At 38.4% G+C, this 25,652-nt stretch overlaps 2 protein-coding genes across 5 annotated transcripts; one reads left to right on the top strand and one right to left on the bottom strand.

Moving 5' to 3' along the window:
- Positions 1-580: 580 nt before the first annotated feature.
- LOC110930520 (lon protease homolog 2, peroxisomal) lies at positions 581-12,077 on the top strand. 4 transcript variants are annotated; one of them, XM_022173835.2, is made up of 17 exons: positions 581-888; positions 1,021-1,133; positions 1,755-1,851; positions 1,941-2,110; positions 2,831-2,922; positions 3,017-3,196; positions 3,280-3,363; positions 3,938-4,065; positions 4,547-4,748; positions 5,104-5,310; positions 8,579-8,709; positions 8,870-9,083; positions 9,551-9,862; positions 10,489-10,683; positions 10,776-11,021; positions 11,119-11,220; positions 11,731-12,077. In XM_022173835.2, the coding sequence occupies exons 1-17, from the start codon at positions 782-784 to the stop codon at positions 11,812-11,814; spliced, it is 2,664 nt and encodes an 887-aa protein (XP_022029527.1). In that variant the 5' UTR covers positions 581-781; the 3' UTR covers positions 11,815-12,077. The 4 variants fall into 4 exon arrangements, with proteins under 4 accessions (XP_022029527.1, XP_022029528.1, XP_022029529.1 ...); XM_022173836.2 differs by having other exon boundaries at positions 681-888; positions 1,767-1,851; XM_022173837.2 differs by having other exon boundaries at positions 686-888; positions 2,813-2,922.
- A 368-nt stretch (positions 12,078-12,445) lies between these two features.
- On the bottom strand, positions 12,446-20,853 carry LOC110930521 (regulator of nonsense transcripts 1 homolog). The gene is made up of 28 exons (XM_022173838.2): positions 20,076-20,853; positions 19,735-19,986; positions 19,481-19,651; positions 19,310-19,360; positions 19,136-19,228; positions 18,926-19,021; positions 18,792-18,842; positions 18,296-18,414; positions 18,086-18,194; positions 17,874-17,996; positions 17,720-17,791; positions 17,583-17,654; positions 17,420-17,486; positions 17,128-17,270; positions 16,970-17,041; positions 16,599-16,883; positions 16,412-16,525; positions 16,236-16,334; positions 16,088-16,165; positions 15,868-16,002; positions 15,691-15,765; positions 15,489-15,597; positions 15,035-15,387; positions 14,895-14,954; positions 14,118-14,189; positions 13,884-14,015; positions 13,687-13,806; positions 12,446-13,042 (listed from the first exon to the last, which is right to left on the bottom strand). Exons 1-28 carry the CDS (start codon positions 20,661-20,663, stop codon positions 12,914-12,916), a joined length of 3,840 nt encoding a protein of 1,279 aa, XP_022029530.1. The 5' UTR covers positions 20,664-20,853; the 3' UTR covers positions 12,446-12,913.
- Positions 20,854-25,652: the final 4,799 nt, after the last annotated feature.

The raw sequence follows: 25,652 nt of genomic DNA, 5'->3' as shown, positions 1-25,652 counted from the left end.
TACGGTACCCGCTTTGGTACTATTTTGTTTTTATTTAGTTTTTGAGCACATGTACAAGTACTAAATACGTAAAATTGAGATGAGTACCAATATAGTACTAGTACCAAATAGGTAAAATTGATACAGTACCAATACGATATGAGTAATATAGGTAAAATCAATACGAGTAGTATAAATACCATAATACAAAATAAAACATAATACAAAAAAAAACTTTTAAAGGTCTACATAAAATTTGGTACCAGTACCCATTTTTACCCGTATCCGTACCAATACTGAAAGTACCGAATACCAAAATCAATAAAACTAGGTACCAATACATGTACCAAATACTTAAAATTGATACGAGTACGAGTACAGATACGTGGGGAAAAAAGGCTCATCCCTAATTGTAACACGTTGAGAAAATAGAGTTGTACTAGTATCAGTTTAGTCACATTAAAGGAAAAAAAACTATCCCTTTTGGGGAGCAAATAATTATTAGATTAGATGGTTAATAATTGATTCTAACCCCCTAGCTTGACTAAAGAACAACAAAACAAGGATTTAATCATTTAAATTTAATATATATATAGCGTTAATTACAATAATTGAAATTGAAGAAAATTCTAACTAACACAAAGCTGTCAGAAAACTGACTGATCTTTGATCCCCCCCCCCCCCCCTCTCAATCCTGTACATACATACATACATATTATATATACACACACCCCCACAGCCACACTCTCAAGAATCAAGATCACACAAACCCACTTCAATAAAAAAAAAAGTAATCTTTTTGATGGTGGAACCCATGGAGCTTCCGACCCGAATTGGGATTCTTCCATTCAGGAACAAAGTGTTGTTACCTGGAGCAATTATTCGGATTCAATGCACTTCTCCAAGCAGGTATCTTTATAATTTCTAGCTCAGTTTTATTGTTTAGTTGTAACTATTTGATTGGTGGGAGTTAGTTGAGTTAGTGGTTTTAGTTGTTTATGATTTGGTTGTTTGATTAGTTGGTGTTTTGGTTTGGTTTAGTGTGAAATTGGTGGAACAAGAACTGTGGCAGAGGGAGGAGAAAGGATTGATTGGTATTTTGCCGGTTCGAGATGCTGCAGAAGCAATGGCAGTTGGTTCTGTGGTCACACAAGGTGAATTGTTATGAATTTTATGTTTTTTTTTGGGAATTAGTGGCGTAATTACTTGACGCTGAGCTTTTCGCTCAGTAGTGTTATATATGTAGTTTTCGTATAGAAATTTTTGGGTATATACGTTTTCGACACTGTTTATCCCTAATTGATAAACACCCCCCCCCCCCCCCCCGGTCGAAAACGCCAAGCTTCGCCACTGTTTATCCCTAACTGATAACAGAATGTGTTTAACAATACATAAGGTGCCATTTTGTGGATTGATAAATTCGACAAGTTTGCTAAATTTTCGAAATTATAAATTAACTCAAAGTTATTGAAATTATAAGTATAAATATAAATAAAGACGTAAAATAAGTAAAAGATTGAATATTACAAAATTTGGGGAAAAATCTTTTTTGGGAATATCGGAACCCTAAACGGTGGAATTTGGGTCCGACAGCCGGGCAGATGATCCGTCTCGTCGAGACCTTTCCATCCACTAGTTACGGGCCCCGTAACTCCAATCGTAGCCCAAGTTATGCCCATTTAAAGTTTCCTTTTATCGAGTTGGTCTATATAAGAAACCGTCAACTCTTGGATCATCTCCTCATTGCAACTAACTTTTAGTTCTATTAAACGTAGGGGTTGATTCAGGTGATAAAATCTCCAAGAATCAAGCATCGGAATCTAACAAAGTTGACGGGAAAAGTCAACATGAGCCCTTGTATTGGCATACAAGGTATGCATGAAAAGTTTCGCTATTTTACGACCATAAATTATAATAAAATGTCTTTTCGATTACGTCTAAAGTTGAAATTTGTTCTTAAGAGGAGTTGCTGCGCGTGCATTACATTTATCACGAGGAGTTGAGAAACCGAGCGGGAGAGTAACATACATAGTTGTTCTAGAAGGTTTGAGCCGATTTAACGTTCAGGAGCTCAACACAAGAGGCACATACACCACTGCAAGAATTTCCCCTATCGACATGACCAAATCCGGTATTCTATACAACCACATTATTAAATCATTGAATGTTATGCAATCTAAGTAGGGCTGCAAACGAACCGAACAAACACGAACAAGACCTTGTTCGTGTTCGTTTGTTAAGAAATATATGTGTTCGCGAACCGTTCACGAACACTTATCGAACAAGATTTTATGTTCGTGTTCGTTTGTTATAGAAATGAATTTTTTCGTGTTCGTTTGTGTTTGTTTGTTAATTTTAGGCAACGAACAAAAACGAACGTTGACGAACACAAATGAGCACAAACTAATGTTCATGAACACAAATGGAAACAAACGAACACAAACAGTTGTTGATGAACAGAATATATAATACACTGACACTTATTAGATATTTAATTTGTCGGAATTTTGAAGTATTTGAAAAAATATAAAAACTAAAAAAACTAATGAACTATCAAACACAAACGAACACATTACCGAACGAACACGACCTCTGTTCATGTTTGTTCATTTAACTAAACGAACGAAATTTCTTGTTCGTGTTCATGTTCGTTTGTTTAATAAACAAACGAACACAAACGAACTTCCCGCCAAACGGTTCACAAACTGTTCGTCGAACGTTTGGTTCGTTTGCAGCCCTAAATCTAAGCGCTTAAGTTTATGTCACTCGTAACTGAGGGATTTAACTTTAACTTTAACTTTCAAATTAAGCGTCAAAATGGATTTGTGAACAGTTTTCTAATCTTGATTAGAGATGGAGCAAATAGAACAAGATGCGGACTACATCGCGTTGTCGCGTCAGTTTAAACTAACCGCCATGGAGCTTATTACCGTTCTTGAGCAGGTATAATTAATAAATGGTATTTTAAATTTTTAAAATTTTTAAAATTTTTTTATTTGAAAATAATGTTATACAAACTGCATGACTTTTGGCGTAGAAACAAAAAACCGGGGGTAGAACTAAAGTTCTTCTCGAGACCGTTCCCGTGCACAAACTGGCCGATATATTCGTCGCTAGTTTCGAGATTAGCTTTGAAGAGCAACTGTCTATGCTAGATTCTGTTGATTTAAAAGTACGGCTTTCGAAAGCCACGGAATTAGTTGATCGGCATTTACAGGTATGTTTGATATATTCATTTTTTTTACTTTTTGTAAATAGTAATTACGAGTCCTACGATGACGTTTTTATTACTTGTGTCAGTCTATTCGTGTGGCGGAAAAAATTACGCAAAAGGTGGAAGGGCAGCTGTCTAAATCACAAAAGGAATATCTTCTACGCCAGCAGGTAATTTTTTTCTATGTTGTCAAAGACGCAAGGCGCAGCCGAGGCGCGTCGGCCTCGCCCGGAGCCTAGGCGCAAGGCGCAAAAAAAGCGTGGGCTTTTTTTTAAAAAAAGCGCACTTAGAGAAAAAAAATATAAAAAATATGTTATGCTTTGAAAATAAATAAGATTTCATTCCACATATAAAATTAAAAAAACTATTATATATGCCATTTAAGATCATGTAGCTCCGAAAATGAGTTTCTGAGCTGGAATTTGGTTGAACTCATGCGTGCCCACACGCATGCAGCTCCGAAAACCCGGGCCCGCGTGAGGCAGTTTTTGCACGCACTCGGTTTCGTTTTTAACCTTTTTTTCCTGCGCCTCAACAACGTTTTTTGCGCCTAGGCGCGCGCTTTTTGCGCCTTAGCACCGTTTTTTCAAAAAATCCCATTTTTGCGCCTAGGCTACCACCAGGCGCTATAGGTGCGCCTCGCTGCGCCCGGGCGCGTGCTTTTGCGCTTTTGACAACATAGATTTTTTTATAAACCGGTTTTAGTATTTAAAGTTGTTTTTGTAATTATCGAATTTGAATCAGATGAGGGCTATTAAAGAAGAGCTTGGTGACAACGATGATGAAGATGATGATGTGGCAGCCCTTGAAAGAAAGATGCAAGATGCCGGAATGCCTCCAAATATCTGGAAGCATGCACAAAGGGAATTAAGGTAGTTTTGTTTAATCTTGACAGTTAATATTTCTTGTTAGTTTTTTTTTTTTTTTTTTTTGAGTAAAATGCCATTTTTGTCCCTGAGGTTTGGCCACTTTTGCGACTTTCGTCCAAAGGTTTGTTTTTCCGCATCTGGATCCAAAAGGTTTGAAATCTTGCCATTTTCTCGTTAACTCCGTTCATTTTTCTCCGTTAAATGAGGGGCGTACACTATAAGAAATAAAGATCACCTCTGTTGACTTTCTCCCCACCCAAACCCTTTAATCATCACAAAAAAAAATGTCTAAAAAGACGAAAATACCCCTGTCTTAACGTTAAAAAATGGATGGAATGGAAAGATTTTAAACCTTTTGGATCCAGATGCGGAAAAACAGACCTTTGAAGAAAGTCGCAAAAGTAGCCAAACCTCAGGGACGAACATGGCATTTTACTCTTTTTTTTTTCATGAATTATGTTATTTACATGTTTTATTTTATCAGGAGACTGAAAAAAATGCAACCGCAGCAACCCGGGTATAATAGCTCTCGTGTTTACCTTGAGCTTCTTGCCGATTTGCCATGGCAGACAACCAGTGAAGAAGTTGAGTTAGACCTAAAAGCCGCAAAAGAGCGGCTTGACAGTGATCACTATGGCTTAGTCAAAGTCAAACAAAGGATTATTGAATATTTAGCCGTCCGCAAGGTTGACCATCTATCTACTTTATTTATTTATTTATTTATTTATTTATTTATTTATTTCACAGTATAGTTATTATAATCTTATTTCATACGTTATCCTTTTGTATAGTCAAAGAAATTGACTATTAAGTTTGACGGATCGGCCCAGTCCAACCAAACTTATTTAACTAGCCTTAAAACCATGCTTGTAAGAATCCCGACTAGCCTCCGATTAGTCGCCGAATAATCGCTTGTCAGAGGTTCACCAAGTAATTTTTATCTAATCGGCCAATTAATCAGTAGGCGGTCATTAGTGTTCAAATCCAGTCCTAATTGACGAAACTTGATTGGAAGTAACTAACTTAATCATCGAAATGCAGCTGAAACCAGATGCCAGAAGCCCTGTATTATGCTTCGTGGGTCCGCCGGGTGTCGGGAAAACATCTTTGGCGTCGTCTATAGCTGCCGCACTGGGTAGAAAGTTCATACGGATATCCCTTGGTGGTGTGAAGGATGAGGCTGACATTAGAGGGCATCGGAGGACATACATTGGAAGTATGCCCGGGCGCCTTATTGATGGACTAAAGGTGAAATTGAATTTTGAATATCGTTTTCTTTTTTCAATTTTAACTATTTACTTTGACATACTATATGAAGCATGGTTGTAAAAATCCCGACTAGCCTTCGATTAATCGCTAGTCGGAGGTTCACCGGGTAATTTTTATCTAGTCTGGCAATTAATCAGTAGGCGGTCAACAATGGTCAAATCCAGACCTAATTGGACAAAAATCGGTGGCAGTCTAGGGATTTCGGCCAAATTCTGGCCAGATTCTTGACCAAAACATGTAAATTCCGGTAGCTAATCCTATCTACTTGAAAATACGGGTCGAAAAAGGTGTTAAAACATGTCTACTTAAAAAAATTACATATAAAAATGCGTATATATACATATAAAACTGAAAATTACATATAAAATCCCAATCTGATTAATTGCTAGTCGGTTCCCCACCGGCCAACTAGCGCCTAGCGATTCTTACAACACTGATATGAGGTAGAATATATTAATTTACCGAAGTTCATGCTACCATGAGTTAGTTGGTGTGCATATGGTATATTTATATGTGGTTGGTATAAATGAGGTTGACTGCATAGTGTTATATTAGAGTTAAATGCCATTTTAGTCCTTGTGGTTTGGGCCATTTTGCCAGCTTAGTCCAAAGGTTTCATTTTTTGCCTGTGGGTCTAAAAAGGTTCCACCGTCGCCATTTTAGTGCACTGGGTTAACTTCATCCACTTTTTCTATTAACGAGAAGGGCAATTCGGTCATTTTAAATGGCCGAATTGCATTTCTAGTTAACAAAATTACATATAAAATGACCAAATTGCCGTTCTCGTTGTCACACCCCCAAAATCCACCCGCGGAGTACCACCGCTTGGGAGCGTGACTGACCAGGATCAAGCCATCAATCATATCAAACATAGCATTCAATAATAAAAGAAATTAATGTAAATCATCATGACATGATTGATGTTTCAAAACCAACATCGTTTAAGTAGCGGAAGCATAGTAATGTATCTCAAAATAATTATAAGTTCAGATAACGTTCATGATCCGTATCCCACAACGACCTGCTCCTCCCTGTGCAAGCTCCTTAATGTACCTAAGGTCCTGCAAGGCATGCAGCAAATAATCAACAAACTAGTTGAGCGAGTTCACAGAAAGTAAGTTCATAACATAGTGCATAAGTTTAGCTAGTGGGGGCTTCCCATACTAGTGTGTACTAAAGGTGGGGGCTTCCCACGATTATCCTTACTAATGAGGGCTTCTCATTAACGGTACTTACTAGACTAACTTCCGACCATGTGTTCTTCTTTACCGAGAACAGGAAAACGTACAGGGTCACGTAGGCTTTACGTGACGTGTCCTTCCCCGAGGACAGTGGTACGCGTGGGGGCTACGTAGGCTTTACGCAGCGTGGCCTTCCGACCTGGAAGCCAGTAGATGGTATTGGGTTACGTAGGCTTTACGTAACGTGTCCTCCCGACCCGGGAGACATATGGCAAATATACTGGGTTACGTAGGCTTTACGTAACGTGTCCTGACTAACCTGAGGACGATGGTCTATAGTCTGGTATATGCGTAAGTACGAGTAACTCCTTTTACAATAACATATCCAACCCAATTCCCAACCCGGGAATCCCATGCCTTGGCTGTGTGAACTCACCTTGGTTTGCTCGGCAGATACACGGAAAGTACAAGTAGCAAGTAAATGGTCACTCACGTCCTATCATGGTTATTACGCAAGTCAGGTTTGTATAAAACACGTAAGTTACTAACACGTATTGATCATGGCAATGAACACGTATCCCAATAGCAGCCCAAAGCAAAACAGTTAAACAAATAGCCAAGTGTCCGGCCCAATCAGTTGGGCCTGTAGTAGTAAAAGTCCAATAGCAAACAGTCCACAAATTCAATCGTTGGACTCAATAGATTGGGCCTGTAACAGTGAAGGCCCAACAGTGTGCGTGTAAATGGTGGTCTCGAGTCGCAACGGAGATCTCGAGTCGCAACCGGAGATTACGAGTCGCAACAGCTGGTTGCGAGTCGCAATGGTGATCTCGGTTCATCATGGTCTGGTTACGAGTCGCAACGGGACTCGCAACCATGGTCTCGGCTTGTGCTGGCTTGGTTACGAGTCGTAACCTGACTCGCAACTAGGGTCCCGACTCGCAATCATGTGTCGTAACCGAGTATGTAACTGATTTCCTTAATCTCCATCAATTAACACCGTGATTTCAGCAAACATAATCAGCAATTCGGAGAAACAGATCAAATCAGTTTTAATTCCAATTTCAACCGCATTCAAACAGTTTCCTATTATCATCAAGAACAATAGCAATTAAATCAAACAAACATGCAATCGGGTTATCAAACCAGCCGATTCTAACTAACATACACCCTAGCCTATGCGTGATTACTTCTGTTAATATGATTATCAATCCGTTTAAGCTATAACAACACTATCAGATCTATACATGAACCGATTACATGAACATCTTCAATCACATACAATAGCCCTAGATTATCATGAGATAAACATCATCATATGACATCATGTATAAACAACCAACCATAAACACTAACCGATTCTAGGGTGTGCACGAGGGATGATCCGATTACAAGAAACTTCGAGACTTGAGAGGGTCGGCTGCCTTGGGTTCCGATCGAGAGAGAGTATGTGTGTGCTCTTGGTTGCAAAGGTTGTAAAAAAAACTAAAACCCTATGATGTGCATGTATAAATATATGCGTACAAGGGATGTGGGCCGAAACCCACATGGGTTTTCTCATGGTCTCGAGTCCACTAAATGGACCGAGTGGGTTTTGTAAGCGAATTACTATTCGGTTTAAGTAACCATATCTCGTAATCACATAAACATGTAACACATAGTATTATTCACTCAATATAATTCACGTAAACACAGCACAAGTAGCACATGATAACATAACGTTCATTTAAATCAAGCCCGTATAATCATAACACGTTCACATACGTTACACAAAGTAAGTCTAAAGTTCGAGTTGTCACACTCGTTAACAAAAAAAATGGATGAAGTTAACCCAGTGGGCTAAAATGGCAACGGTGAAACTTTTTTGGACCCACAGGCGAAAAATGAAACCTTTGGACTAAACTGGCAAAATGGCCCAAATCACAGGGACTAAAATGACATTTAACTCTATTATATTATAACCTGCCGTCTTTCTTCCAAGCATATTCAGTGAGTTAGTGAGTTAAATGATATTAGTGATCTATTTCTTTATTACTTTGACTTTTTAACATTGTTTTGACTTTTAGAAAGTAGCTGTTTGCAACCCCGTTATGTTGCTGGACGAGATTGATAAGACGGGATCTGATGTTCGCGGTGACCCTGCATCAGCATTGCTTGAGGTTCTCGACCCCGAACAAAACAAAACATTCAATGATCAGTATCCTTATATCTGATTCTTTTAGCTAACGTCGTCACTGATTGTGTCAAAATGTTATATACGTAACGGTTTCCTTTTGGCTTGACTTATATCTTTGTAGATGTGGAAATAGCTATAACGTTTTATTCCGATACGTAATTCCTTAATTTGTACTTTAAAGCTATTTAAATGTTCCGTTTGATCTATCAAAAGTGATATTTGTGGCCACTGCAAATAGAGCACAACCAATTCCGCCGCCGCTCTTAGATCGAATGGAAGTCATCGAGCTTCCGGGGTATACGTCTGAAGAGAAGCTTAGAATCGCGATGCGCCATCTAATTCCACGAGTTCTTAATCAGCATGGCTTAAATTCTGATTTCCTTCAATTTCCCGAGGTATGCAGTGATTTTCATTTTTGTTATATGTTCATGTCAGCAACGGTCCCATTTTCAACCCATTATGTGAAAAAATGGGTCAATTTCGGGAATGTGGCTAGCAGGCAATGTTTTGAAAACCGGACCGGAACCGGGCGTCTAACTTGTCCGGTTCACCCTATCAGACCGGTTTTGAGTTGGACCGGGAACCGGCGTTCTAACCTGAAAACCGGGTGGTCGAACCGGATTTTGATTATTTTTCAAATTTAACGTATTATAATATTTACTGCATAACCCGTTTTTACATCCGATCCGGACTTGTAAGGAGACCGGTTCGACGTCCGGTCTCCTTACAGGTCAGGTCCTCAAAACATTGCTAGCAGGTGATGTAGGCAAAATTATAAATTATGCAAAACATATTTAATTTAGTAATTTATTTTCAAATAAATATACATACTTTGACCCGTTTTCAACCATTACCATGATAGGCAATGGTGAAACTTGTTATTGAGCAATACACGAGAGAAGCTGGTGTGAGGAATCTGGAGAGAAAGCTAGCGGCTTTAGCTCGTGCAGCAGCGGTAGCAGTGGCGGAGCAAGAGCATAATGGTCTTCCGCTTAACCACCCGATTTCTTCACCGTTATTGGAAAGTAGAATTTCCGCTACAGGGGGAGGAGGAGGAGGTGAAGTGGAGATGGAAGTCATACCGATGGGTGTTAACAATCATGAAATATCAAATGTATTTAGGATTATGTCTCCATTGATTGTCGATGAAGAAATGCTCGAAAAAGTACTAGGGGTAAGTTAAAAAATGTACCGTTTTAACCTGCCCATCTTGCCACCTCTAATGTATATATGTGTGGGCCATCGGGGGGGCAAAAGTGAAAGTGCACTAATTTTAACGTTATTTTACTAATTTCGTGAAAATAACGTTAAAAGCTGAGGACGGTTAATCATGCATCATGTGGTGGCGTTGATAGCTGAAAGACAAAAGGGTACATGCACTAATCGGTCTTTGTCCCGATTGCTGAGTGTTATGTGCCTTATGTCCAAGGCTTGATGCAAAACTACTATCGAGCCGGGGGTCTCACTGGAAGCAGCCTCTCTATTCTCTATTCCTACGGGGTAGAGGTAAGGTTGTCTACATGTAAATAGCGAGATTTTATAGAGTATAATTTTAGGTTTTTTGTTAAGCATACATATAAAACAGCGTATAAAACAACTTATTTGGATATAATATACATATAAAATATTTCTAAAATGTTCTCCTAGTGTGTCGCTAAAACATAGAACAGCGCCCGCCTTTTCATCGCTATCGCTACGTAGCGTATAGGTAGCTTATCGCTATCGTCCGCCATTCGCTATCAATAACTATGGTCTAAGTGTATGTTTACTCATTTTCTTGATTTCTTAATTTGGGTGCAGCCTCCAAAGTATGACGACAATGAAGCGGCTGAGCGGGTAGTGACTCCCGGAGTTTCTGTTGGGCTCGTTTGGACCGTGTTTGGCGGAGAAGTCCAGTTTGTGGAGGCTACGGCAACACCGGGAAAAGGGGATCTACACCTCACCGGGCAACTGGGTGATGTCATCAAAGAATCAGCCCAGATAGCACTCACATGGGTATCTTATCTTCATTAGTTTTTAACTTTTTATACACCTTAAGTGGCAGTTAAAGTCGAATGCCGCTAATGCGTTTTAACTCTTATTATTAGGTAAGAGCTAGGGCAAGTGAACTTAATTTGGCGGTTGTGGAAGAAAGTAATCTTCTAGAAGGAAGGGATGTTCATATACATTTTCCAGCAGGGGCGGTGCCGAAAGATGGACCGTCAGCGGGTGTGACACTTGTCACGTCGCTTGTTTCTCTTTTCAGTCGCAGAAGGGTCAGATCAGATACAGCAATGACAGGAGAGATGACGTTGCGCGGTTTGGTTTTACCCGTTGGGGGTATCAAAGATAAGGTTAGCAACTGCTTTTTAACTGCGTGATTACCAACCTGCGCGTTTTTCTACAGTTATATAAGCGACTCGATTCCGGTTTTGTTCTTTTTTTTAACAGGTGCTGGCTGCGCACCGGTATGGGCTTAAGAGAGTTATCCTACCCGAGAGAAATTTGAAAGATTTGGCTGAAGTTCCTTCAGCTGTTCTTGCAAGTTTGGAGGTAAATACAATCCACAAATATTTTGATTTTTTTATTCCGTAGAGGGGGGGGGGGGGGGGGGGGGGGGTATTGCACGGTCCTCCCAACCGCTGGAGTGATCTCACTCCACAAGCTAGCTTAGCCCCATAGCTGCCTGGCGGTTACTACCCAACCGGAAGCGATAGCCTGGAGGGTGTGCCTGCCAGGATTCGAACCTGGGTCCTCTGGGAAGAGGTGGGTGAGGCTGGCCACTGGGACACCCCAAGTGGTTAAACAAAGCGTTATATAGGTACAGTTTGACTATTTAAACCACTTCAGTTTGACTTATGAGGTCAAACATAGTGCAGTGATGCTTTGAAAAGTCAGGCACTTTATTAAAAATTCAATAAGTCAACAGTTTGACTTCTTGGGTCAAAACAAAGCGTTATGGTGTCTTGAAAAGTTAATGTGTGTATTATAAACTCGATATTGGTAAAGTTTGACTTCTGAAATCAAAACATAATGGTATTTGGATTGTTTTGATATTTACAGATACTACCTGCTAAGAGAATGGAGGATGTACTTGAACAAGCTTTTGAAGGTGGCTGCCCCTTGAAACAGCATTCAAAGTTATAGAAACTGATCTAACATACAAATTGAGCGAGCAAATTTGTTATCTTCGGACTGGTTAACTCCTAGACTCGGAAGCAACGGTCCCACATGACAATTATTCCACGTTTTCTTTTTCGGCAAAATGTATCCTTGAACTCTCCTCAAGCTCATCACGCGCAACATGACGATTATTAATTATTTTCTGTGTTTTCTTTTTCAACAAAGTGTATCATTTTCTGAATGTGTAACGATAACTTTTCTTTTTAATCAGAAAGTGTTTAAATCTCGGTTGAAAAGCTGTTGTTTGGATTTTCTGAATGATACTCGATGTTATGTGTTAAATGTGTACTATGCAGTTAATGCGGTAAAAAATTAGATATCGGTCAAGGACTGATATTTGAAATATCAATAATCGCGATGAGATATCGAATATCATGCATGACACCAATATTTTACCATGGGGACCAATAACTGATATATCACCGATATTAACTGCATAGCATGGGCATATGCGTACCTCCCAAGCTTAGACGTACATTTTTTGGTATGTTAAGATTTCCGCCTTACATCTAGAATTGCTTTTAGATGAACAAACGAGGAAAATATTTTCAAACAAAAATTTAAGTAACAACTAAAAACATGTCCAAACGCGGTATTGTAAAACATGGATCTATCGGTCCCGGTCCCAAATGATGGTATCAAGTCCTAAAATCACACAGTTGATAAATATATAAACCAAATCCAATTTCAAATCCACACTTCTTAACCTCTACACAAACATCATATTATTTATTTAAAATTCCATTCATTAACTAGAATCACACGCTAACACCCCCTACTAACGGTTATATATATAGCCCGAAAGCAAGCATCCCTGCACATCACTCGTTCAATGTATCTTCTCCCAACCAATCACCAACAAAACTAAATCCATGTATTGTGCCTCCTTACAAAATCTCTGATGGGGTTATGAGACAATCTCAGCCCTTGATTCACCATATGTTCAATCTGATCCCATGTCCATTATTTTGATCTTTTCTGTCATCTTAAGGGAAGTAGATAGATATAGTGATGAAAATCAAGTTGCTGATTGTATAACCCTTCACAAGATCGAAATCACCTCTTAACCCTTGTAGTGGGAAGCGTGTCCCTGTTGTGTTTGCTGTTGCTGCTGCTGTTGCTGAGTTGGCATGTTTAACGGTTGGGAGTTGTAATGCGTAAATGGCTGGGAGTATAGAGGATTCATCACACCCTGTATGTGAAATCAATTTAAGTATAAAGAAACAATAGTTATCTTTATTACAAATTAGGGGTGTGCACGGTTCGGTTTTCAGTTTTTGAAAACCGTTCGGTTTCGGTTTTAGCAATGATTCGATTCGGTTTTTCCAGTTTTTGAAACAAATTAAGTAAGATTTAAAAATAAAAATATAATTCAAAGTTTAAGAATCTTTCTTAGATGTTTACATTCAAGTTAATATATTTATAATCTTTTTAATTAATATTCTTCACATAAATCTACCCTTCTAAGCTATTTTAATGTTCTCAAAGTTTTTATTAACATGTTTTCTTTTATAATACTTTAAAAATTATTTAACTGTTATATTAATTTTTGTTATTTCTTGCAGACAATAGATAAATCATCTGAATGATAAATAAATATGTTAATGTTCTTATTATAAATACTCAACACTAGCATAAAATTAATAATTCCTAAATCAAAATATAACATAAATTAAGAAAAAATGATGTTTAGGTTATTGGGTTCGGTTGGGTTTTTATAAAATGCAAAACCGTAACCGAACCGCAAATTTCGGTTCCGTTTTTTCGGTTTCAATTCAGTATTTTTTTTGGTTTTCTGCTCACCCCTATTACAAATTAAAGATTCAGAAAAGGGACCTGTGTCTGAAGGGAAGAGGTGGGGTCCGCACTGAAGTGGGGCTGTGAAGAATCATCTTGTGATGGATCTTTAAAACCAGCTTGCGTAAACAAACCCTGTGAACCATGACCCATGTAGTCCTATAATAAAACCCAACGTGTTTAATACAGTAAAGTAGACAATTAGACAATATCTTATTATAAATCAGCGTGCTAACCTGAGACATGAAATCATTTCCGATACCGTAACGAGAAAATCCCGCTTGAGAATTCTGATTCAGGAAGCTACCCGGAAAACCCGCTTGGGTTGCCGGAGCAGCATAGTCCACACCATATCCACCTTGAGAAGCCTGAAACAGATGCAATAGTTTCATAAATTTGTGTTTGTCAATTTTGTTGTAATAAAGACAAAAGTATCTAAGGTAGCAAAAAGAGCTACTGATAACAGTTACCTGTGTGGAAAGATCAGCAACGTTATATGGAACATGTGATCCTTGGCTTTTAAAATCATCACCCAAGAAATCCTGCTTTGTCAATAAAAATAAGATTATAGAAAGTGGCGCACATAATTATAGAAATTTTGATTTTTGCTTTAACATGAATTGGTTGATTCAGTTTGCATTCTATATATAATATGTAAAAATAACAGAGCAGGTTGAAAGGATACAGGTTGTACGAGTCCTAATACTTTTTTATTGCATAAACAGGTTTATATCATTCTATTCCATTTTCGTCCCTGAGGCTAGTTTTGCAACTTTCGTCCAAAGGTTTGTTTTTCCGCATCTGGATCCAAAAGGTTTGAAATCTTGCCATTTTCATCCGGCTCGTTAACTCCATCCATTTTCCTCCGTTATGGCAGGTGTATTTTGGTCATTTTTGTTAACTTAAAGGGCAATTAGGTCGTTTTCACTTAATGTACAAGCATTAAAAATACCCCTGACCGAATCCGTTACCGTTTTGCCCTTTAAGTTAACAAAAAAACGAAAATACCCCTGATTTAACGGAGAAAAATGGATGGAGTTAACGAGCTAGATGAAAATGGCAAGATTTTCAAATGCGAAAAAAAAACAAACCTTTGGGCGAAAGTCATAAAACTGGCCAAACCACAGGGACGAAAATGGCCTTTTTCTCGATATTAAAAGTTGCGGCCCGTTTGACCCACCCATTTTGCCACCTCTAATTTAAACTTGGGGAAGTTATAGTTCAGTTAATAATGATGATACTAATACCTGTGACATGCCGCCAACAGAAAACCCATCACGAAAGGCTTGACTAGGGCCTTGAGTCATCTGTCAACACGCAACAGAAGTTTCAAAAACAAATCCAGAACTCTAAAAAAATCAAAGGGCAAAATAGTAAAAGTACTAACATTAGATACATATCCAGGCTGAGATAACGGACCGCCAGGGGACGGCTGGCTATTTGGATTTTCCATAGGGAAGTTAAAACTCGAGCCCATGCCTGCACCTATCGGTTGCTGTGAACCTTGTTGGTGTGGAATATGACCAGCATTCCCCCTGCCACTACCAAAACCGCGGTTTCCGGGTGGTGGGACATGCGGAACACCGCCAAAGGGTCCGTGTATTGCACCGCGAGTTGGTATGGCGTAAGGCTGAGGACCACCATGATAAGATGGAATAGGCACACGTGGCATTGGGTACCCAGCAGGATGCAGACCGGGTTTGTGAGCCCCATTAGGTGGGCCAGGTGGCATGTACGAACCTGTATAAATAAAGCAATGATGCGTAAAAAACTTTGTAAATATATGCTGAGATAGATTAATATTTGAGTTTTGAAAATCAGTTGTTCAGAAATTAATATACCCCTAGAACGACTGTTTCTTCTATCGGCACCGGGATTTGTTGATCCAAAGTTGTCGTTAGGTACGATACCGGGCCCGCCACCAAAGAAAAACCTTCGGTCATTGTACATCTGTGTCAAAACGAACACAGACATCACTAAATATTACACTGTTGATATTTCTTGACCAGTTGACTGTATACTAGACAGACAAAAAAACGATACCTTTTTTGGCTTCTGAAACTGAACCATACTCTGCTTCAGGTTGTTCAAAGGTCCTTCAACCAAACACTCATGCTCCTATCAAAACATAAGGAGTTATATACATATGACATATCTGAATAAAGTTGAAAAATAAATTATACGGCAGCATAAGTAAGAGAGACAGCATGTATAGAATACCTTATAGTGTGTGAGTAACCCATTCCACAATGGTTGTTTGCTAAGAACTTTAGGGTTACCAAGAATTACAATACCATAACGAGCACGAGTAAGTGCGACATTCAGCCTGCGTGGATCATTTAAAAATCCAATACCCTAACCAAACACAAACACAAATCATTGTCATTTTGTAAACTTAAACTAATAACCAAAAAAAACTTGACCAATAACATTAACGAACCTGATGTTCATTACTTCTCACACATGACAAAATAATGTAATCTTTTTCCCTCCCTTGAAACGAATCCACACTCGCAACCTGAAAAGAACTAGTTAAAAATCTGAATCTACCATAAAATATATAACGAAAATACGAAATGTGAATTTACCTCAATGTCCTTGTAAAGTTGTTGTCTAAGCGCACCATTTCTTGACATGTAGTTAACAATGTATGCACGTTGACCTTCATATGGTGTTATAACCCCAATCTACATTGTATTTATTTAATTTAATATGTCTGTGAAAGTCAGAAAGTCAAAGAAAAAATATGGTCAAACGTATATACCTGACTTGGAACTACACCACTTCTTAGGAAAGTGGTCACTATTTTTTCAACATTTGCAGCCTCAGTCCTATTAAGATACGACGTCCCACTAGCACTGATTTCTTCTTGCCCCATCTACAACAGAAGTGACATTATATGATATACGGTTATATTTATGTTAATAAAAAAATCGATTAAATGGGCATACCTGAACATAAAAGAACATGGGCCGGTTTGGAACGGGCCAAGGAAAGTCAATGCCCGTTGACTGCCTTTCGTTTATGGTCACTCCGTTTTGAAGGGTGCCTTCATAAAAATTGTTAGAAGGGAATTCCGAAAGTGACGGATGCATACGGTACTGAACCTGTAATCTAATTGGTTTTACACCAAGAAGCACAAGCCGCTCAAATAAAGACTGAGCTAAACCAGCTCGTGCTGCTTTCTTGCACATGATGACTGGACCAAGCTGACAATGATCACCAACAAGAACAACCTAGTACAAGCAATATCCATTACAACACATAATAATCACAACAAAGAGCTTCATTGTATAACTTGTGTAAATAACTAAATATGTACCTGTTTTGCCCCAAGAACAAGTGGGATAAGGCACTCAGGCTCAGTTGATTGAGTAGATTCATCGATAAGCACCTACATATGGTTTTACAGAATGTGTTAATCACCAAAAAAACGAAAGTAATAGAATCATATTTGTTATGACATCATGACAAGTCAACCTGACGAAATCTAAAATTTGCCAGCCGAGGATCTCCAGCACCAACACATGTGCAACAGATGACATCAGCACTCTGAGAAATCTCCCGTTCTGTAGCCCGTTTTAATGCTTTATATTTCTTCTCATCACTGCTTGATAACTCCCCTGTATAAATTTTCAATAAAAAAGAAATAACATGTTATAATTATCACTTACCTACACACACACACATACATATATAATGAGGAATGCATAATATAACTCGCTAGTGTACATGCTTAAAAGATGAATAGCTTTGAGTATTTGACCCTCACCTTGTTCATCTTTCAGTTGCTGCAGCTTGTGAAGCTCACTCTTTTCAGATGTATCAAGATGCCGAACCTTAAATAATAAAAATGAATTCAAACAATTAAAAAATCAGGAAGCATGTAAAGGTCATAAATGCACATATTTTGAAGCATTATAAGACAAACTAACCTGATAATGAAGTGTCAAATGCTCGACAGGTGAACTTACAGCTTCCCTTGATTTTGCACACAGCCTTACAACCTGATTATATATATTGAGCTTTATTACTAAAATTTCAAAGAAGCAAAAATAAGTGAATAAGTTACCTTTAAGCCAGTAGCACTTATCTTCTCTGCAAGTTGGTCTACAGCCACATTGCTCGGAGCACATACCAAAACCTAAGTTAAGTTGAATAATCATCGATCATCATCACAGTTATCATCACTCATCATCATAATATCATCATGCAAGGGATAATACCTGTCCTTGGCCTTGTTTGGCCATATGGTAAACAAGTGCAGCAGAAGTAACTGTTTTACCAGTGCCAGGTGGCCCTTGAATCAAACTTATTGGCCTCTGAAGAACACTTTTTACAGCAAAAACCTACCAATAATGCAGTTATGCAGCTAGTCAACAAATATATACACATAACACAATTAATTATGTGTATGTACACAATAAAGAAACCATACTTGAGATGCATTAAGCTCGGGAAGACCAGGTGCACCAAAACGACGTGGTAATGCATTACGAACCATTTGCATCTCAACCTCATGGCCTAACAGATGATGGTATATATATCTGCATAACGTATTTTCCATATTTAAAAAAGAAAATACTCAAAAAAGGCATCAATATATGCATGTAAAAATTCATATGCAAGCCAATTGTATATAACCTACCCACTGACACTTGTCTCATCAACAGCAAAGTTCTTCATAGCCCCCTGCATCCGGTCAAAACTTGTGCTTTTCCATACAAAGTCAACGCTAAAACCATGATTCAGGTCAACAGGAACACCCTACATATAAAACCATAATAAGTCAACGCTACCAAGTCAACGCTACAAAGTCAAAACTTGTGCTTTTCCATACAAAGTCAATGCTACCAATGAGCTTATAGCTCAGTGGTACCCACTACCAATGAAGTTCATTGCCCACATGTGAAGCTGTAGTGGCGCGGGTTCGACCCTTGTGGTGCCCAGATCATGTGGATGGTGTGCAGAGGTAATCTGCCGGCATCATAACCCTTGTGGGGTTGGATGATGGGTATCCTATGGGGTACCAGGGACAGGGTTCCTTCCTTAACCTTTTTTTTCATAATAAGTAATGCTACTAACAAAACGGCTATAGCATATCACAGATCATGATACGTTAATACCAATATACAACTACCTACCTGACTTGCACGAAGCTCGAGTGCTACTTCCTCTTGTGCAGTTAGCTTTATCTGCAACAACAAAAACCCACAATATCATAAAGTTTCATAGAAAATGCATTCCACGTGTCCACTAACTGGCAGCAAGCACATACCACATGTCCAACAGACTGCCACGCTGGATGTGCTGGGTCCCCCGAGTATCTAAGTCTTAACTCATCACCAGGTACAAGACGTAACTCATTGTCTTCCTACAGTGTTAACAATACTTGGATTTTTATCAAACTGAAGGTTAGTAAGCTAATAAACTTACACAGAATATAAAAGGCTTGATGTGGTTGTAAATAATAAAAATAATGAAGCACCTTTGGGAAAACAAAATATGCAACGCGCTTCTTGTTAAGACCAATATCCCACCGAATCGTGAGATTGTCTTTACTTTGAGATTCTTTCATCATCTGTCAAGCACAATATCATACATTTCAAATTTAAGTTAACAAAGTTGTACCACCGAGAAAACAATTAAAAGTACAGCTTACTTTATCATAGTCGGCTTCAAGCTTGATAAGTGGGGCGAAAACATTTTGATACTGCAATACAAGAACATCAAACATGCACCATTACTATTTGATCAACTCTAAAGATGAATGCTTTAAATTGTTTTTTGAAATCAATATCAGGAATCAATTCAAAGTCTAGAAAATTAGAACCTGATAAGCATCTTCATACTTTATGGCTACAGGCTGAGGTTCATCATCCACACCAGGCTTCTCAAGATCTTCCAAAGTTGCATCCGGGTTCGTCTTCCAAAGTTCTTCTACCTTATTAATTTGCTGAGCACTAATCTGGCGAGCCCGCAGCTGCTCTGTTTCAGATGGAACCTACACGAAACATGCTAAACTTCGTATTTCCATTACATAAACATAAACACAAACATATACAATAAACATAACAATATAGCAACCTTAACAAGCCACTGCAGAAAGCATCTATCATCAATAAGCGGACACCACTGACTCAAATCCCAATTCATATCTTTCAACGAATTCAAATTAAGACAAGGCTCCCTACAAAGCAGCACAACCACACTCTCCGTCTTCGCAGATATAAACCCCAAAATAAACACATTTCGACATCCACAATTATAACACTCGAGAATCGTCTCTCCCAACGGACTATCCTTATGCAGACATACTTCCTTATGCTTCGCCCGAACCTAGACACAAACACACCAACACATAACTTACAATATCAATTTCAAACACAAATTAACAAATCAATTACTTATAGCTAGTTAAACCATACCAAATGATTAACAATGTGCGAACCGGACGTATTCCCTCTCGAATTACAAAACCATTTCCGACACGACGGCACGTTACACCGAACAACACAAGCCGGATTCTGCACACCACAATACCTACAGGCATGCTCCATAAAATCCCCCTTTGAATACTCATAACCTTCATCATCCCCTGTTTCTTCGAAATTCAACCCGCTCATACCCGCAGCTAGGGCATCAACAGCCGATGCCTGATTATTATTATTACTACTACTGCTATTATTAATATTATTATGATTATTATTATTATTGTTATTGCTGTTGTTGTTGTTTAACCTAGCACCACCGGCGCCTTTGCCGGAACTTACAGGTGAGGCGTTGGTGTCGGAATGATGATCGACGGCGTCAACGGAGACGGAGTCTAACGGCGTAGGCCAGACGGAGGAAGACGGAGAAGATCTAACGGCGTTAGGTTGAGAAAGCTCTTGAAACTCTGGATAATCAAAGTCTTCGTCGCCTTGTGTGTTGAATTCGAGGAATGTGTAGGCGTCGTCGTGGCCGGTGTCCGGTTGCGATGCGGTGTCGTAGAGGTTGTTCGGTTGTGAATCCATTGTTTCTGATGAGAATTGATGGAGAATTAGGGTTTGTGAAGGAGGAGATGTGAGGATGGTGGTTAATTAGGGTTCTATGGGATGGAAGAAAGCGGTTTTGGAGTATGAAGGATGAAAGAAAGAGGGGCGATTTTTGTTACAGACTTGTGTATGTATAGGTGAGTGAGAGAGGGCGTGTTGAGTTGACTCGTTTGGGTTGGGTTCGGTTGAGTTTGCACGTGAGGTGCACATGAGGTCATTGGGAATGGTGTTTGTTTGGCTTGTGCAACAAGTTTGGATTATTGTTTACGGTGTGTAATGCACTTATTAAGTAGTCTAAAGAGGCGGATAGACGGTGTAATCATAACAGCTACATGGGAGCCCAAATCAGAGTCAACCTTACCATAATGTTAGTCTCTGCCGACAAATAAGAAGAAAAACCACACCCATAAAAAGTAAAAGTAAAAGTGTAGGTGTGCGGGAGAGTAATGTGTTTTAAGTACTTTAAAGAGGCGATTAGAGTGCAAAACTTTTCAGGTCCATAATGTTGAATTATAGCTATAAGGTGTAATATATGTAAACCCATATGTTACTTATAACAACCCCACCACAACGTTTGTTCTGTTACCGACAATGAAGAAGAAAATCACATTTATTAAAAGTAAAGTATATGTGTAAAAAAAAGAAAGAAAAAGCATTTTAATTTTTTTCTTTTTAATGACTTGTACATTTGTGTTTTGTTATCTCGTACATTATCACGCAAAACTCAATTTGAGATTAGGAGTGGATGTTACGAGAACAATTTACTACGTTTCACAATGAGATTGGTCTTTATTCATTACCTACTCTCAATTGGATGTGGTTACAATGGACATAGTTGACTGGTGATCTACTTATGGTGCATAAACACCAGAATTAGCTTAAGTGACGATGAAAAAGATCTTGCTGCAACCTATATGTAGTTCCTCAGCCTGTGAAGAGGAATCAGCTCAACTGTAAAAGGGTGGACAAACTTGTTTATGTTCATTCTAATATCCGCTTGAGTTCAAGGTTTTTAGAAGCATTTGAAGGAGGACTATACAAGAAGTGGGATATGGATCTCGAATTTACGGACTTGGAAAGCTTAAGAATAGAAGACATGGTATGGGAAGATCTAGAGAAGGATGAAGACAACGCTAATGGTAAAGGAAAAAAAACAAAGAGTGGACTAATGTTTTGAGTTTTATCATGTCTTGTTTTTTTAGTACTTTCAAGTTTTATCGTTTATGTCTTTTAAAGTTTTAAGTTATCCACCAAGGGAGGAACCAAAGGGGGGTCAAAAGGGTCCGCTGACCCCCCGGACATCGAAATTTGTAAGATTTTTATATGTACAATCTAAGATTTTTCTACGAAAAACCATGTTTTAGACTTTCTAGTTGTAGTCGGTAGAAAAATGATGACCCGTGACAAAGAAGTTCTGTTTCCACCAATGTTATCCATTATGTTTTGACTTTTGAAGTAATTGTTTTGGACGTTAAAGTCTTGAAGTTACTTGTGTTGCAGAAAAATAGCATCAAGTTTAACTGGTGAATTGTGATTTGAAATGAGACTACCCCTCCTTGTACTAAATTTTAGGGACTTAGCGAATTGTGACCCCCTTCTACGTTCACGTACCAGAGCATACCGCAAACCATGTGACCATGGGTTTTACAATCAGCAACTTGATTTTCATCACTATATCTACTCACTCTCTTTAAGATGAAAAAAAAAACCAGAATATTGGCACAAGTTACTACATTTGTAGATGCAACAAATCTATAAACATCACTGATGGTTGCTATGAGACATTAGAGCATCTTTAGCATGTTTCTTCTTAAGACCATGTGTAGTGGTGAGTTAGTTTCAAGCTTCTTCCTTGGGCATGAACTGACATGTGGCAGTCCAATCAGCAATAGGGCATTATGAGGCTTAAAGTTAAAATGAGTGTAGCGGTATAAGAGCATTCACAATGAATTCTTTATCCCATATCCATATAATTACACTAAAAACCATTACTTTTTTTCTCTTGTTTTCAATTAAATAATAGTTTTTATACCTTTATCATTACATTTTATCTCTCCTCCACTCACAACCACTTTCAAAAATATTAAAGAAAATATTAAGGGTGAACAATGTTCCCATATATTTACAGATGAACACTAAGATGTTATCTCTCTCATTCATTCACAACCACTCAAAACCACTCACAACCATTCCTTTTAGTATAACTAACTCACTCACATAAATTTAAGAAATCCATTGTAAATGCTCTAATGCCTCATAATGCCCCATGCGTACCCAGTTATTAGTATTTTTAAATTAAAACAAATAATATTTCATTAAATAAAAAAATTACATTATCACTAATTAAAATACTAATAATTAAATACGAAAATGCAAAATCTAGATATAAAGTCCGTATTTGTCACGGATTTGTTGTCTACGCATTTGAGCTAGGATCAACGCATCTCCTTAAAGGTAATCCATCGGTTTAGACAGAAACTCGATATCTTTCTCAATTTGCCTCGCTTCTTGTAGCGCGACCAGGGGCGAAGGTTAGTTGGTGTCTGGGGGTGCACCCGCCCACCCCAATATTTCGGTTAGAAGTGTATAGGTTCTGATTTTTTGTCCGGAAATTTTAAAAATTATATAGGATCGCCTCCCCTCAATTATTTTTCCTAAATATTTATACAATATATAAATTAAAGTAAAGTTTGTTACCACCTTGTATATCCTAAATATTTATACAATATATAAATTAAAGTAAAGTTTGTTAACACTTTGTATATAAGTGATGGGTAGTTTTGTATATATATATTTTAACTCTTATTTGTATAACCCTAGATTACCCACCACACAATAAACTTAATCGTAAGTTTTTATGTGTAAGAACGGGTCCTTTTAATGAATGAAATTTTTAGTTTTATTTGGAACTATTATCATTTGACCTGACCCGAATCGATAGCCGACCCGACCCAAAACATAACGATAGGAAAAAAAAATTGGGTCCCATCACTTTACGCCCCCTCGAAAATTTAGTTTTATTTATAACCGGTTTTTTTTAACCGCCGGTTTTTATACCGGTTACTATTCTTGACTTCAAAAACCGGTTATTAACCGAATCGGTTATTAAAAAACCGGTTAAAACCGAAAAAAACCGTTTTTTTTTTTTGAAAAAAACGGTCCCAACCGGTTATACCGGTTATTTTTTTGGACCTCAAAAACCGGTTAGTAACCGGAACCGGTTATAAAAAAAACCGGTTTTTATTTTGGGTAAAAAAACCGAAACCGGTTAATAACCGAAACCGGTTTTTGAAAAAAACCGGTTTTTGAAAAAAACCGATTTGTACACCTCTACTGAGCGCGACGAACCTTTTGTTTTCGACGTTTCTTTTTTGCATTGTTCCATAACACCTATGGCCAAGGTCTCGTATGTCTTGTATTCGTCGGTTCATCTCTTCAAAATCTTGTTTCATTTCGACACCCGCCGAAGACGATTACACCCTTCCCCCCTTTTCCCACTTCTTTTACCGAGCGGTTGGGGCAACTCAACTTCCTCATCCTCGTTAATGTTAATAGGATTGTTTAAATCGACGAGCGTCTGAAGTGGGTGTTTCCGGATCGACCGAAGATGAGGTCTTGGACTGTTTCACTTTACGTCTACTACTAAACGTTATGGTTGGTACGTTAGACCATTTAGGACTTCAACGTAAAAGTTCCCAACACTTCATGTACGTGAATACCCCTCTCGTTACATTGAACTACTCCAACGCTTTAGTTAATATACCCGCATCACTTCGACCGCCACCCCAATTATCATTCGTGCGTTGGAAAACTTCTTGAAAAGAATGACATTTAGAATTTATATATCCCCATTTTGTAACACCCCGTGTTTTCCCAAAAGTCAAAGTCAAAGTCAAGAGTTGACTGTTATTGGAATTAAAGATCAATAAAGATTAATTTTATTTTAGTTTCATTTTGATTTTCATATTATTTGGAGTAAGTGTTGTATAATCAAACTAATCGGCCGATAATCGAACTGTGAATCAACGACCGATTGTGAATGATAGGAAGTAACAATGCAATAAAGCTAGTCAATCAATAATCAAGCTAATCAAATCAATCATCGAACTCAAGTGTGGATAATTTTAATGCTTTTATACGTGTGTGTGTGCCTTACGTGTTACTTGTGCATGCTTACTTTATGTTAAAGTGTGTGGTGAATCAATCAAAATCAATCAAGAATCGAAGGATAATCAAACTCAATCGAAACCGACTTTGAAAATAGGTTGTAAGGATGCTTGTATGTTAGAAATAGTAGTTGGGACTGAAAGTAATTTGAATAGAAACTCTATCCTACCCTACTCCTCAATCTATCGAAATCGAAATATCAAAAATCGTCGCGAAACACTCAAAACCAGGCAAGCCGATCGGACGGGGCAACCTGATCGAACAGGCTAGCCGATCGAACAGGCTGTTCGATCGGGCAGCCGCTCGATCAGGGATGCTGTTCGATCAGCTAACCCTTTCCACTTTTGGAAGCCTATAAATAGGGTTGTCCTTGTCAAGCTTTCCACTTTTGGAAAAGCTCTGACCGACCAGCCTTCTATTCTCGCCATTTCTCAGATTTCTCTCAAACCTGTAAGTATTTTACTCCAATCTTTGTACGTTTTTGATCCTTAATCGATTCTCCATCTTTCTATCTTTCAAAATCTGAATTCCAACCGTGAAATCACCAAGATCTAGGTGTTCTTGGGTGATGTCATCATGGTGTTCTTCAAGAACACTAAGTTCGGCATCATTCCACCATGAATAACTTAGATCTAACCGATTTCCACATGAACAACCTAAAATCTACCAAAGATCTTAACATTTCACGGTGGAAAAGGATTGAAAGACGGGTTTCCATCTATCTTTCAACTCTTTTACACTCAAACCGGCGAAAACGAAGCTTGAACCGACCTATAAATCATTCTAAACAAACACATGGTT

Source organism: Helianthus annuus, chromosome 3 (genome assembly GCF_002127325.2).
Source record: "Helianthus annuus cultivar XRQ/B chromosome 3, HanXRQr2.0-SUNRISE, whole genome shotgun sequence".
In the NCBI taxonomy this organism is placed as follows: Eukaryota; Viridiplantae; Streptophyta; class Magnoliopsida; order Asterales; family Asteraceae; genus Helianthus; species Helianthus annuus.
The sequence above is the reverse complement of the archived record's forward strand: the minus strand, read 5'-3'. Positions and strand labels throughout refer to the sequence as shown.

Coding starts and splice junctions, on each gene's coding strand:
- LOC110930520 (XM_022173835.2), top strand. CDS start 782: ATGGTGGAACCCATGGAGCTTCCGACCCGAATTGGGATTCTTCCATTC. Junction 8,710..8,869: donor AACAAAACATTCAATGATCA/GTATCCTTATAT, acceptor TGTACTTTAAAG/CTATTTAAATGTTCCGTTTG. Junction 11,221..11,730: donor CTGTTCTTGCAAGTTTGGAG/GTAAATACAATC, acceptor TGATATTTACAG/ATACTACCTGCTAAGAGAAT.
- LOC110930521 (XM_022173838.2), bottom strand. CDS start 20,663: ATGGATTCACAACCGAACAACCTCTACGACACCGCATCGCAACCGGAC. Junction 19,652..19,734: donor TTCTGCAGTGGCTTGTTAAG/GTTGCTATATTG, acceptor TGTTTCGTGTAG/GTTCCATCTGAAACAGAGCA. Junction 17,997..18,085: donor CCGAGCTTAATGCATCTCAA/GTATGGTTTCTT, acceptor CATTATTGGTAG/GTTTTTGCTGTAAAAAGTGT.